General features: G+C 41.3%; 1 protein-coding gene across 1 annotated transcript in view; it reads left to right on the forward strand.

Moving 5' to 3' along the window:
- OVCH1 (ovochymase 1) overlaps positions 1 to 16066 on the forward strand; it is a 675688-nt gene that overhangs the window by 574800 nt on the left and 84822 nt on the right. Inside the window, exon 12 of the mRNA XM_044087248.1 lies at positions 5362 to 5460. Within this exon, the coding sequence (XP_043943183.1) occupies positions 5362 to 5460 (99 nt within the window). The remainder of the gene's footprint in view (positions 1 to 5361; positions 5461 to 16066) is intronic.

The raw sequence follows: 16066 nt of genomic DNA on the forward strand, positions 1-16066 counted from the left end.
CTCTATGATGACAAGCTACTGATGGTCACTATTGACATCTGTGACTTATTCTCTGTAATACCGCATGAACAGGGACTTGATTGGTTCTCTGATTTTTTTGGTCATTAATACAGATTATGAACACAACACCATAGCTACTTTAGAAACATGTACGGAAATGGTGCTAGAAAATTTTTGTTTTTCAACGGCCAACTTTTTAGGCAAACCCAAGAGGTAGCGGTGGGGGCCTGTTGTGCCCCAGTGTTTGCCAACATAGTGTTGTCCCAAAGGGAAAGCCTATACATTCTTTATTCCCCTTACAGAGACTCCTGGATACTATATGGATGCTACCTGGACGATATAGTATTGTTCTGGAGGGGTGGGATAGAAAAGTTGAATGAATTTTTTGATTACATAAACAACACAACCACCTTCATGAAGTTTACCATGACAGTAGATAAGGACAGATTGAACTATTTAGATGTCACAATCAAAAAGCATTACAATAAAAATACTTTTCATCCCTGTTATATAGAAAACCCACCTACTCCAACTCATTGCTGTATTATAGCAGTTGGCACCCCATACACCAGAAGAAAGCGCTGGTGAGGGGATAGTATGTTAGATTGATGAGGATGATTTCTGGGTTAGATGACTTTTTGAGTGAATATGTAGTATTGCAGGGTATGCTGTTCCAGAGAGGTTACCCTGAGGGATTTATAAAAAATATCATGGAGGAAGTGAAGCATAAAAGAATGGAAGGAGTGTACCACATTTTGTTGAATGCTGAATTTAATCTTATGGGAGGAGGTGACAACAAGACCGACCCTGGGTTTGGAAGAGTAATGGTATTACTTTACAACATTGATTTTTATGATATTAGAGACATTATTAAGCATTGGAGTATTTTCAACCTTGACCCAGGTGCAGAGCTACCATTTTAGGTAAGATGCCAAAGATAGTGTATAAGAAGGAAATGTCTTTTAAGGGACTATTGGAAAGGGCAACCCCCTTGATTGATCAGAGGCAGTTACAAATGTGGTAGATGTCCCCAGTGTAAATTTATGTTGGACAGAGAATTTATCAATGTCAGGAATTTTGGAAAGATTAGACCAAAGAAAAAATATTACTGTTATTCAAGAGGGGTGGTCTGTTTATGGCTTTGTCAGGCCTGTGATGGTTTTTATGTTCGGAAAAAAGGCCATTAAATAGATAGTCTACCAGCATTGTTATGACATAGCCAACAAAAATGTAAACAATGCTCTATATAGGCATATCCAAGAATTCCCTGATCATTCTTTTAAATTTTATGTTATAGATCATGTTGATTTGGGGAAAAAGAGAGGGTCCAGCTGATGAATATTTGGAATTTTATTGAGATGAAATGGCAGGTCAGGTTAAATTGTACAATATTTCCTGGATTGAATGACAAAGTAACACTTTCCCCCTTTTCAAGGCTCAGATCTTTGTATTTAATATAATGAATGGTTGTGTCATGGTTGTTTATTTGTAAGCTCATTTGTAAATTTCCTTGTGCACCAGGAAAAAACCTCTGTGATTTCTTGAACCACATTTTACCACCACCCCTCTGGGCCTTGGGATAAGGCCTAAAGGGAAGGAAAAAAACAAACTCCTACAGCAGACAAGTTTTTCCCTCCTGCTTGCACCTGGTGAGGGTGTCTTTGACCTTGGTTCAGAACAAAGAGGAACCATCGAAAGGGGCGTCTGTGAATGAAGACTTGAAGGCTTCCGCAAAATTACAAAGGCGCATCCAGGCCGGTCTCCTAAGAGCAACTCCTGAACTTGCTGCCCTACTCGCTCCATCGGCTGCATATGAGATCAGCCTCATGGAGGAGTTAACGATAGAATTGAGGGTAGATATCTGAGCGTTAACCGTCTGGCTCACCGCCTCAGAAACGTTACCCGTGAGAGTATCTCCAAGCTCCTTGAGGAGATCTCTCTGGAGTCATGTAAAGTGAGATAAATAATTCAGTGACCATAAGGTAAAGGTCGCTGAAGAAAGGGTACGCTTCCTGTACCGGTCCATGGTCCTAGACTCCTTGTTAGGAGGATGGACGATGGAAGAAGTCTCGGCTAATTCCTTCTGAGTGGCCGCTGCCGCCACCATGGCATCCCCAGAGACTCCCTTGGACAGAAATTCCTTACCAGGAGGAGCAGACAAAAATTTATTGGGTCTCCTGAGGACTGGTTCCACAGAGTCAGGGGTCTTCCACACCCTTCGACAGACCAAATCCAGAAGCTTGTCGAAGGGTGGAGATACCCAGGAGGTGGAGGGCTGAGCACCAAAGGCCTTCAGGAAGACCGACTCCTCCTCTGAGGGGGCTTTGGATGGCCAGTCACCTCTTTGTTTCAAAATCTCTAAGATGTCCGAGAAAGAAACCTCCTCAGAGGATGACTTGGGGGGGACCCCTCTGATTCCTCGAGGTCTGTGTCTGATGTGAGAGACTCATCCTGGGGATCTATGTGCTTCCTCATGCACGTCTTCTTTCTGGGTGGTTCCTCAGGCAAGGACTCTGAGGGGCCCTCAGAAATGTGGGGACCACTCATGGGGGTACCCTGAGGCCTTGGGGCTGTGCTGTCTAGAGATAGATGACGATCAGAGACCTGCACTGGTGTAGTAGGGGACAGACTGACCAACCCGCATGATGCCACTGACGACCTGGCCAGCGCACTCTGCATGGCCTCGAAGGCTGGTTCCCCTGAGTCCGAGAAGCGACCAGCCTCTGAAACCATAACAGGAGTCAGACTTCCCCAAGCCGAAGCACCGAGAGGGCGACTAGGAACCGATAGGTGTCCTGAAGCCTCTCCCTCAGGTCCGACTGAAGAATCCTGAGTCCTGAATCCCATGGACGGAGCCGACGGGGTCAGAGCTGACATCGGCACCAATAAGCCAGACAGGGCTGTCGGAACCAACCTAGGGACATCACACGGAGCTGAGCACTCCAGCTCCAAAAGCTGAGGTACGCTCGGAGGAGGAAGTATCGAAGTAGGTTGAAGGATGGGCTCCGGAGCCAACTGGGTCGGAGCTGAGAACAATTTAGCCAAAACCGGTGACTGAAGGAGTCTCTGCACCACTCTATCGATGTCCACATCTGATAAGGTCCTGAAGGATTTGGAGGATAGAGAGGGAGATCGAGACCTCCTCTCCAAAGGGGACCTGCGAGGAGGTGAAGCTGGCCTAATGCTAGGCGATCGGCTCTGAATAGGTTCCAAAACGATTGGAGCCGATGCCGGTTCCATAACCACAGACACATCCTACGGCCCAGAGGACAATGGAGCCGAGGAGGTCGAAGCAGACTTTGCTATTTCCTCCAGTGGCTCCGAGGAGACTGATGGAGCCAGAGATCTCTCTTTAGATTTTGAAGATTTTGTCTTGGAGCTGGAAGCAGTTTCCAGGCCCTCCTCGAAGGAGGGTTTCAGAAGTCCCTTCAAAAGCAATTTATTCTTCCTTTCCTGAAGAACTCTGACTAAACGCTTGACAGAAACTACACGACTCCTGGAGATGGATTGCTCCCAGACAATACACACAGACAGAATGTCCATCGGTAATGGACATTTTATAGCTGCACCTAGAGCATTTCCTGAAGCCCAAGGGCTTATGCTCCTTACAATCTTTGGACATAGTTAGCTACCACAAAGCACCAAAGACAACAATAACTGACAACAGTACCAACAGTAAAACCGTCACAAGGCGGGAAAAATGTTACCACAAACCAAAATCTCAAGTTCTCTAAAACGGTTTTAGACCTAAACAAAAATAACACAGGGAAGCAAGGGACAGACTAGGTCCTCTAACTGAAACTGGCCTAGCCCATTGGAAACAACTAGTGGGATACCACAGAAAAAAACAACCAAATGCAAAACTTTTTCACCATACAAGACCAGAACACATAATAGCTATTAAAATAGCTTTTTGTTTCTAACCAATTCTCTAATAATGAAGAAAAAAGGGTACTTAGCCACAGCCAAGAGCAAAACCACGTCCGAGCTACATGAGCGGCAAACGAGATCTGGGGATATAGAGCAGTGCAGCATGGGATGCCATCTTAGCCCAGCCAATATAAAGACTTCGAGCAAGAAAAGTTTTGGCCGAGTCGGAGCCGACATTCGGCACCGAACCCACGGGTAAGAATGTAGGTGAGATTCACTACATAACATCGAAAGTTCACAACTTTGAACTTGCAATAGGAAGCCTCACTTGCGTGAAAGTTCACTTTAACGAAAGTGAACTTCCGCAAAAGTGCACTTCACCGAAAGTACCGCAGCACAGTGGAGGACATCATAAAACAAGCTATGTCCTCCACTATGATGCAATACTCACGGACCTTAGGGTTAGGGCATGGGTTAGGGTAAGGGGATAGTTAGTAAAGCTATCCCCTTACCTAACCTATGCTGTAACCCTAAGGTTCATGACTATCGCACCATAGTGGAGGACATTGCTATGTCCTTCACTGTGCTGCAGTCATCACGGACCTTAGGGTTAGGACACAGGTCATGGTAAGGAGATAGCCCTACAAAAGTTCAGTGCAACGCCCGTTCATTGTACTGCACTTTGCGTAAGTGCACTTTCATTGCAGTGTGCATTCCATACACTATTTCAAAGTTGTGAACCTTAGATCTAGTGTATGGAATCCATATATATATAGGTTCATAGGTTCATAGATTATTACTAAGCTTGTTGCCCTTGCAAGCCATTTTAAGCTTAGCCAATTATCCCTTGGGAGACTCAAACCCTGCACCTTGTGTTTGTAAGGCAAACACTTTAACCATTAGGCCACCCTCATATATATATGTATATATACATATATATATATATATATATATATATATATATGTTTTGTCTTTCAGCTTTCCCTGGTTAGGGGTTGCCACAGCTGAACTCCAGTCCGCTAATGATTGGCAGTTGTTTTTTATGATGTCGAGTTGCCAGCCGGACGCCTAACCTTCAACGAAGGCACGCCCATTCAACGCATATCTTTCGAATGCCCACTCGACTGCGGGGAGGACATGCAGACTCCACACAGAAGGTACTCCCAACCTAAGCCGAGAATCGAACGGGAGAACCTCTTGCTGTTAGGCAGCAACACTACCGCTGCACCACCGCGGAATAGCCATGTGTGTGTGTATGTATGTGTGTATATATATATATATATATATATTGGATTTGCTTCAGCTTAGCAAAACTAAGTTAGTTTTCAAATTATCCTACATAAGCTGCCCAATACATTCTTTCACATTGTGCCACATTTTGTTCAGTGCTACAGTACTTTAATTTACTTAAAGTAGACATGCATATGATATTACAGTTGACAGAGATGTAGCCTCATTTAATTCCTTCATATATTTTTTTTCTTTTAACAGATGACACAGTTATACCTGTTGCTTTACCACACCCCAGTGAAGAGATGGACTTAAATGCATCTTGTGTGATTGCAGGATGGGGATTTACTAATGTTTATAGTAAGTATACTCAATATGTAAACTTAGAAATCTTGTTTTTTCTGGTTTGTTTTATGCATTGTATATGTAACTGTATAGAATAGTTTCCTGCAGTACTTCATTGTAAGTTACTTCTGGATGTACTTTCTTCAGAAAGCAATATTTAAGATGTTGAACATGGTCTACTGAGAAATGTGCCTAGAAATGTATTTACATAATAGTATTTGACCAAAAACATCAGCTGTTTAAAAATTAGACACTAAACAGCATACAGATGCAGATTCAGATATGAAATATTTACTAAGAACATAGCCTATTCACATCTGCACTGAGTGTCAAGAAGCAATTGGTCGGTCTTATAATACTACTGCAGTGTTTCCATCTAGTAGGAATTTAATTTAGTTTAAGAACAGTCCTAACTTTGTCTAAGTCCATGATAGCTGTGCCTCTTACAGTGTACTAATCCCTACTTGCTTGTTAAGGATGTGCTCAGTACCAGAATCTGGATTCTTTTCCTATCACTTCTACTATCCAGATGTAGTCATTGTAGAAAAATGGGGGGGGGTCAATATTACATGATCGAATTTCAAAACTTCGAATCTGATATGGTGGACACCATATAATAGAAGTTTTGAAACATTGAAAATGTAATAAAACACAACAACCTACAACAACAAACCATTTAAAAGCTCTAAGCAGGGGGGCAAGCCCCCTGCACCCCCTGCTACTTAAATATACCAACTCCACAATTGCACTACATTGCAGAAAGGGGAAATCTTCCCTTTCTGCGTTGTACGAAGATCTCCGTTAAGAGTCGAAGTTTCAAGACTTCGATCATATGGTGTCGACCATATCAGATTCGAAGTTTTGAAACTTCGATGATCTGATATAGACCTGAAAAATGGTGCATTTGATGTTGATGGGAGTCTAATTTTTCAGGAATGGAGGATCGCAGTAGGGCTGTGGCATTAGACATGCTATATAATGTATTTAAATGATTGGCATCTGTAACATCATTCATAATCCCATGCTGTAAGATGTGGTTTGCTTTACTTGTACAGGACTACACTATCCTAAAGTAATGTTGGTGCAGCAGGCAGCACTTGAGCTTTTCTCTTGAGTTTCAGGGTATTTATAGTGACTAGGAGAGATTTAGCCGGGAGACCGAGATAATTCCTCCATTCACTTCAGAAGAAGTGGGTTAATGCAAAACTGAAGACCTTTTATGCCTGTTGAACGCAAACTTGATTTATTTATTTATTTATTTATTTCTATTTGTTAATCACGATATCCTGACTGGGCTCAGCGCCACTTTTCAGCAGGGTCATTGTGTAAAAAGCTGCACAAGACCTTCAGACAGACATGGGTAAAAAGTTTATGGACTTGAGTAAATTCAATTTACATGATAGTGTAAATCATACATACAGTAATTTGTTTGCATTGCATAAATATGATTGGTCAGTTTGATACATTTCAGCATTGCAATCATTGTGTCAAGACAAAAATTTATGGAAAATAAGTGAAAATCAGAAATTAAGAGAAAATATGGAAGGCTTAGTTTCAGGAAGGGGTGGACTAGAAAAGACGGTGAGAATTGAGGATTAGTACATACAATGGGGGGGCTGTGGTTATTAATGGTAGGAAGGATCAGAGGTTTAGAGTTAAGATGGATACTGTGTGGAGGCTATATAGAGGGAAGTAGAGGGAAGTAGAAATGGTTGAGAATTAATCAGTAGAGCAGACTAATTCAAGTAAATTTCTTTATTTAGGGATAAGTGATGGGTAACCTTTTTAGAGAAAATTAGGGCTAAGCAGTGTATTTCATATGCGTAATTTTCTTACATCAGAGGCAATCATCTTTACAGCTTCAACAGATTTTTAATTTGTTTTGAAAAAGTTGCATTCCTGTTAGTTTTTCTATGAAACTGAGTTGAGAGATACTGATCTTTTGTTAGATTTAATCATTTGTGAAGATTAAAAAAAAATAGAATAGTTCAGTGGGTGCAGGAATTGAAGGCCAGACGGTTGAGTAAGAGGTAGTAATATAATCGATTCATTAAGGATAGTGGTGAGTATAACAAAAAAGGCAAACAAGTAGAACTGGAAAGGTTTCTTTTGTTTTAATCAAATGAAAGCATTGATATTCAATATGTTTTATGAATACGTTTAAGTGAAATTGTGGTCATGGTTTACAGAAGTGATAAAGGAGATTGATTATATGTTTTTAGTAAGGTTGTTATAGCAGGCATATTTAAGCAGAGTCATAAAAAGATTAACTTCAGGAGGATTTCAGAGAAGACAAGGTGAAAGCTTCTGCATTCCTATGTGCAAAGTTCAAGCCTGATCAAGGTGTTAACTGTTTGGACTTTGCTACAAGAAAGTCTGACTGAGCAGCACCCCAACTTGAGTTCTCATTGTGTGGAAACTGAAAAATTGTTCTAAAAGCTACAAATTTGTGAGGAATTTTGTTACTTTGTCAGACAGTACTGCCTGGATGTCGGCAAAGGAAAAAGAAAACGAGAAGAATTAGAAAAAGTAATCTAAAGGGGGAAAGTAAACAGTTGTGGATAGGAAAAATGTCATAGCTGATCAGTGGGAAGCAGGCTTGTTGCAACATTAATACAGGAAATGACTAGATACACTCAGAAGTATTTCAAATAAGTGGGACTTTGAAAGAATGTATAAGGACAAATGAATCACGGTTGAAAAAAAATGTTAATCAACCAGACTGATGAACTTTGAAGCTTGAAATCAGAAATAGAAATGCATGAGAGAATGGCAACAATTGGAATATTATGTGGAGAAATGTTTCATAAAATAGCTGATCTAGAAGACAGAGCATGAAGAGAAATCTTGAGGGTTAAGTGTAATACCAGAGAAGTTGAAGGAAGTGGATTGTATTAACTTCGTGATGGTATAAATAATAGGATTGGTATTTAAGATGAGGATTTATTTGAGAAGATGTGTAGTCTTTGCTCCAAATTCAGCCTGTAGAAAAGATGCCAAGACCTATATGGTTAAAATGCAGTCCTACCAGTGCTACTTCAGACAGAACCGTGACAAAAAGGAGAGCCACTGGTCATTGGTGATGCTGCTGTTTTTGTAGAGCATGATTACTCACTTTATACTAGGCAAAAGTGGAATACCTTTATCTCTGTGATTACGAATCCTTGTGATGCTGGAGTAAAGTTTAAACTGCTGTACCCAGTAGTTTTCAGAATACTTTTTACCTGAAGGGTTGAAAAATGTAGACGGTGCAGATGAGGCTTTAGAGAAAAAAAGTTGCCAACAGAACTCCAGTCCATCAGCATGAAAAGGGACTTTGCTTCTCCATCCTCTCCAAGTAAGAAGGGATGCAAATGAAACTAACAGTGAAGCAGTTTCTCTTCTTTCAAAAGATGATGTTTGAATGCCAGAGAGAAACCCAGGGTCTTTCTAGAACAATTGAGAAGCTTGGAGTTGTATATTATCCCTACTGCGAGAAGCTGAAGAATGGGAAGACAACTAACAACTAGTAAGGGGAAGCTGGTATTTGCACCAGAAGATGGTATGTCGAGAATATGTGGAGTATGGAAACATTTAATAATGTGAATTTGGTACGTAGGCAAACTGTGGAGAATCAAACCTATTCTGTGTCCATTTCAAATTGGTGGGGAAATAACTAATTCCACATTGTTGTCAGTGAAGGACATGAATGGAGAAAGACCAAGTAAAATAACTTTTCAACTTTTAAATGTATTTTCTGTTTAGCATTGTAAAACATAACAGAGTAATAGAAAGTCCCCCAGATTAACTAATCTTCTGTGCAGGACTAATCTAGTCCTGCACTGAAGTGGCAGTTTAAGAGGAGGACAGCAGCATGCAGTGCATATTAATGAAGGTGCACTGCCTGAACTCTTAATGCTACACTGAGTGTGGACGAGTGCAGGGGGGGTGTGTGAGAGCAGAGCAGAACAGAAGAATGTGTAAATAAATGAGCAGGACAGCTCATAAGTGTCCACATATCCCCACCAACAGTCTCCATGTGTACAACAGCAACAGTACATTTAAATAAAGCGAAGAAACCCTTAGTTATTTTTTTTTTTTAAAACCCCGAGTACGGCTAACCGTAGGTGTACGCGGGTTTGCCAAACTCAGCTGAAAAGGCTGAAGAGGATAACAAGAAATATATATGCAAATGAAGCAGCACTGCAAGTGTGTAGTGGTTAGAGCATCTGCCTAATGAACAGGCATTTCCGGTTCGAGTCCCACTGCAGCACATATCATTTTCCATGTGAAATCTGTACATGAACATATCTTTACATCTTTTTGCCATATAATCTACATAATGACATTTAAATGTGAACTGGAGTACTGCATTAAATGCACATGTGAAGTGTCAGTGTCATAATGAATAAGGCACTATTAAGCAGGTTTAAGCACAAATAACCAGTAGTAAGCACATATAAGCACTAGTAAGTGTGTTTGCGTGGGGGTAAGCATTGCTTGCACAGATTAAGCAAAGTAGAAGCTGGGTGTAAGAAACCGGAGGTTAGCAGTGATTACTGTCACGCAAACCCGCTTACAACTACTTTAAAGTGCCTTAATCACTCTGTATCCAACAGCCCATGTTCTGCCCAGCAACAAAATAAACTGCCTCTGCAAGGCTCAAACTCAGGACCCTGTACACTATAGTCACAGTAGTTAACCTCTAAGCCATTGTAGCAGTAGCTATGAATGAGGTATCAGCAAACTAATCCTCACCACAAGAAAATCAAACCAAACATGAAATGAAACCATGTACAGTGTGAAGTGGTATTACCTGCTGCATAATATAAATATGTGAACTGGAGTACTGCAGTAAGCATAGATTTGAGGTGGTGTTGTAATAAAACGTCTAAGTCCTCAGGTCTCCATACAGTGTATGTACACATGAATCATGGATACCAGACACATATATAACCTGTAATGAATAATAAATCACTGCCAAAAGGCAAATATAGTGCTAGTTAACAATTAAGCAATGCCAACCACAGCACAGCTCAACTTAGCAATGTGTAGGGAAGCCAATTCAATCTGCCCAGTGGTATACCCCTTTAAACAATGCCAATCTTAGGTAAGCAGGTTTGTCCATAGCTTAGCATTTTCAAAATCGGCCAATCACTGAAAAGTGCAGGAAATCGGCCCTACTTAAACCCAAGAGGCAGGAATACAGCTCATAAATGGTTGTAGCTTCCCCTTGCAGACACTATGGCAGTAAGGGGAGGAGGAGTGCACTTCCGGGCACAGTGCTGGTGCATCCAGGAGTCCAAGGTCATGGCTGGTCTCCTAGTTAATGACCATGCACAGAGGCTGCTGCAGGACCAGTACCAGGGCTCCAAATATAAGACTGAGGCCTGGGACCGTCTCGCCCATGACTTCACCAGTGCCACTGGCATACCCCGAACTGGTGAGCAAGTCAGGCACCGCTATGCCGACCTGAAGCGGCGAAAGGGGGACCTCTTGGAGGATTGTCTCCAGGAGGCTAGAGCATCAGGGGATGTCCCAGCTTGTGTGTAAGTATCAGTCCACTACCTGTTTAATAATGGCCAGCGAAGGTATAACATGGATAGGTATGGCTAAATATTCCTATTATGTCCCACACAGCTGCAGTTGAGTGGGCCGCTAACCAGGAGACCCACATCTGCCGCCTGGAGCAGTTGCTATGCAAAGCAGGTCAATAATACTCATGCTTTTACTGTCATAGGAAGTAAAAATAAAAGTAGTAGTAAAGTAATTGCTAGTATAAAACCTGTATTTTTCAAGGCAAGTACTGCATACACTAGAGAATATGGCAGGAAGAGTCTATTATTGTTAGTATGGCAATAAAAGTGTAATACCCTGACAAAACAGATCTAACATCTGGACTGTATGTGTATATTCTGGTATCATATGGTAATGCAGATTTGCACTCATGTAATACTACTGTAGTATTAAGCACTGTTACCCACACCATGCACCATAATGTGAATGTGTAGGAATGCCTGTATATGACAGGTGTAATCCCCAGAGGTCATTTAGTAAAACTGAGAGAGAGACAGACAGTAAACAGGGAGAATGCAGACAACAAAACCCAAATAGCACATGCAACTGAGATGTGAACTATTGTTTTATTAGCAAACACAGCCACGGTTTGAATCCTGCCAGTGATGATAGTCTGCATACAGATTTATACAGCACAACTGTACAGATATGTCCAGACTGTCTGTTAAAGGGGGCCATATCTAATGCCTATCAACATGTCCCCATGGGAAGTCAGTGGTATGATCCCAGATGTATAGGCAGCAAACAGGAAATACAGCTGAGTGACACATCTTTGACAACAAACCTGGCACACTAGCAACTCCCCAACACCTTATGTGAGTAAGAAGCCACGTATGTCCCATTCACACCCCAACCTGTTAAGCTGTGGTCAGTGTGTGTACAGTAACAGAGTGAGATGTATGTGCAGAATACTAATGTGTAATCTGGAACCTTGTGTGGTAACAGTCAGGTAGCGCTAACTAGCATTGCTCCTACAGGTACGTTGGATACAAACACTGTGCTGCAAAATACAGATCAATATAACCTGTACTGGTACTGTCCACCCTGGTATTGTAGAGGATTGTGAGTGTTGCAGTTTCTCTGAATAAGAAAGTATCAGTGGTCACTGTCTGCCACACTGTGCTACATAATATGGTGTAGGAAAGCATGTACATGTGTGTCAGGTCACTAAAGGTGGAAGACTGCAATAGTCTAGATATGTCCAGGCATACCAGCATGTGGTCAACACATGGATAGAGTCTGTGCAAAAAGAGTTGGATAGGATAGTGCAGAACATCAATCTGGAATCTCACCGTATGTGTACAAACAGCTAGTGTTAACACACATTCCCTCCACAGGTAAAGCAGGTAAGAGGTCTATACTGCAGGTAAAACCAGTTCATGTGTAATGATGTTGACAACCATATCAGTCTCCAATATAGGTCTATAGGGTAGTGTAGTAACACTCGTTAAGGTACAGATAACAGCACTGACTAGGAAAGTAATGTGGAGTATAGGAATATACTACTTGTTAACTGACAACTTTCTCTCCCCCCAACTTATCTTCAACAATAATCAACATACCCACCCCAACTGGTATGTACTGACTTTGATAATGGCCAATCGTTTGATAAATATTCTAATGGTTCCCATGCATGTGCCATATTGAATTATTCCAATTTTGTTGGCACGGTGCCATCTACGTATCTGCATGCTGTTTATATTACCACTGTGGTCCCATATATGTATGTGTTCTGTTTGCTATGCAACTGTTCCGTATCTGTTGTGTGGGTTAATGGGAATATCTATGCATGCTGTTATACCTAACCCTGGAATGTGCTGAACTATAACTAATCCATATATGATGAAATCTAAACACTAGAGCACGCTTGGGAAGGCTGGTCCGAGCGGACCCACCTGTCCCACCTCAGCTGGCCGAGGCACCAGGCACCAGCATGTCTGCGGCCCAACCCCACACCTCCCTGTCCATTGGTCCCGCACCACCTTCGGGTGGAACCGCCTCAGGGGATGGGGATTGCCCCCCTCGGGATTGGGCGCGGACAGGCACCTGTCACCTGTGGCCAGGTCGGGTTTGTGGTGAGTAGAACGATCAGTGACCAGTTTGGTGATCTTCTACACCAGCTTGAGGGCCGCGTGTCACAGTTAGAGAGACAGCCTGGCTCTGCGGCTCAGCCTCCAGCACAGACACCTTCGGGGCTGTGAAGGTGCAGTGGTGACTGCTCATGGTTGGGGACCTCAGTCCCACTGTTACCACTAGGGGGCTTGTGGGCTTTCGATATCCCAACAACCCTCCCCATCAAGGTGTTTACCCCCACATGTGTCGTATACCGCCCCTGTATGTGTCTTGCATACCCATCCTACCTCCCCAAATATACCTACTACCCCTCCCCAACATCCCACTCCCACCTGAAAAAAAAAGTGCAATCTGTTCCCACAAAAAAATCTCACCCCATACGTAGCTGTCCATTTCGCACACATGTCCACTGGACACACGTATTCTGGTCTAATTGGCATCACAATGAATTATCGTTTTCCTCAACCCTCTTCCAGGAGTTTGAGTGTCCAAATCAACCTCCAAATACAGTGTATATGCACAGCTGTTGCTGTAGATGAAATTGGCAGCTATGGACCTTCCCTACACCATTCCTGCACATCCCTAGCTATTTTCCCTACTGTCTTTCTCTCTTTGTGCCCCTTTCTTCACCACTTTCCTGTTAACCCCTTTTTCTCTTCTTTTAAAGGAATTAGCGAGGGGGTAAGCGGGAGTAAGTACTTTTAAGCAGCAGTAAGTGGGGTTAAGCTTGGTGCATGGGTGTAAGCAATGCCTACACAGGTTAAGCAATTCACGAGCTGAGTATAAGAAACAGTAACCATAACTTGGCAGTGCTTACCGTCGCGCAAACCCACTTACAACTGCTCAAAAGTGCCTTAATCACACTGTATCCAATGGCCCTTGCTATGCCTAGCAACAAAATAAACAGCCTCTGCTAGGATCAAACCCAGGACCCTGCACACCATAGCCAAAGTGATTTACCACTAAGCCATCTCAGATGTACATAGCCTTGATGTATTCACAAACATATCATCCAGCCCATTCATTCAGCAGTACAGCAAATGTATTCAAACATGTAAATGTATGTGTGTGAGTAAATATATTAATGTGTAAACAGGTACAACATATTGATATATATATATATATATTTACATATATTAAACTATATATGAACATATAAACATGCAAATGCCTACATATCTACAGATATATATGTTCACATCTACATGTCTAAATATATACTGCAGGTTTTGTGTGTGTATATACATATATATATATATATATATATATATATATATATATATATATATATATATATATATATATATGTAAAGCAAGTAAACCAAAAACGCCACCGAAGGGATTAACTTTCCTGCAACTTTGAGTGTTAAAGTCAATATTAAATACAACAACATGCAGGAAAAGACGAAGGCTGCCAACTTCCAACTCGGGATAATACACCACGAAAATCCAAAACTTCACTCCTCAATACTGGTCCAGTTCAAAAGAGTACTCCAAAATGTGATAGTAAAATAGTAAACCTTTTATTCACAGCTAGCACAGTAAGCGCTTTCACCACTTCGGCTTTATCAAACTACAAGGTGCTCAGACTACTAGATGCATTTAAATACAATTGAATCAAACCCCATTGGTTCCTACACACATTATGCATTCTGACATCATTGCTAATTCATAAAACTTTTAAAACACATTAAAACTATAATGTTTAAAAACAAATGATTCAGAGCACTATATAACATGACATTCCTGAGAAACATATATTCCTAAAAGATATTTCATAAGAATTCTCATAGAGAACTGAAAAAAAACTGAAAAAACATAGTGGCACCTTATACTCTATGGTCTGTAAATTCTCTTTTTCTTAAGCAGGGGTTTCACCTGCACTCTGTCATTAATTCCAGGGAATTTATCGGCTCTAAGCCTGATAATCCATTTAAGTTCAGATTCTAATAAATATGTGTCTATATCCCCTCCTCTTATACTAGGTTTGGCTTGTTGTATAACGCTAAAACTAAATTCATGTTCTGCTCCCATCTGTTTAACATGCTTTGCAAGGGCATTACTATCTGCACCTGTCCTAATTGCATATATATGCTCACGGATACGTTCCCTGAGCTGTCTACACGTTTTCCCTATGTAGAATACTGCACAGGAGACGCATCGGGCCAAATAGACTACATTTGTACTTACACAACTTGTTCCTGTTCTAAAAATATATTCAGCCTTTGTTATCGGATGACAGAAGTTTTTCCTCATATCTATATACACACACTGATTGCATTGGCCACAAATTACCGTGTTACTTCCATCACTACTATCTAAAGAATTCTTAGTCAATGGTCTATTACAAAGTTTCCTTTTCAAATTCTGTTTGTTCTTAAAGGTGAACCTAGGAGCCTCTCCCACAATTTCATATAAATCGTCCTCAAGGCCTAACACCTGCCAATGTTGTTTAATAATGCCAGTTATCATATCTATATCCCTTGTAAAATATAATGGCAGCCTAAGTACATCTTGTATTAATCTTTGATTCTGCTTCTCACTCTCATCCCATTCAGAAAAATAAGGTTTTGCTAAACCTTCTCTATGTGCCTCCACTATATCCATATGTTTATTTATATCAGAAAGGTTATATCCTCTTTCCAATAGCCTATTTTTTAAGACTAACATCTCGGACATATAACCCTGTGTACATGGGTTCAGTCTAGATGCTCTAAACGACTGTCCTTTCATGATGTTATTAAACACGTATCGTGGGTGCATAGACCGTCTATGTAGGAGATTATTCCTAAAACAAGGCTTCCTATATACTGAAGTGTTCAATAGTCCATTAGTCATCCTAGAAACCTTTACATCCAAGAACGGAAGCTCTATTCGGGAGTAATTCAAAGTAAATTTCAGATAGCTCGTGATGTTATTAATTTTCTCCTCGAACAATGATAGAGAAGATTCATCTCCCTTCCAAATAAGGAAGAGATCATCCACGAAACGC

The sequence above is a fragment of the Protopterus annectens genome, chromosome 11.part0, assembly GCF_019279795.1.
Source record: "Protopterus annectens isolate FY-2018-M chromosome 11.part0, PAN1.0, whole genome shotgun sequence".
Taxonomy (NCBI): domain Eukaryota; kingdom Metazoa; phylum Chordata; order Ceratodontiformes; family Protopteridae; genus Protopterus; species Protopterus annectens.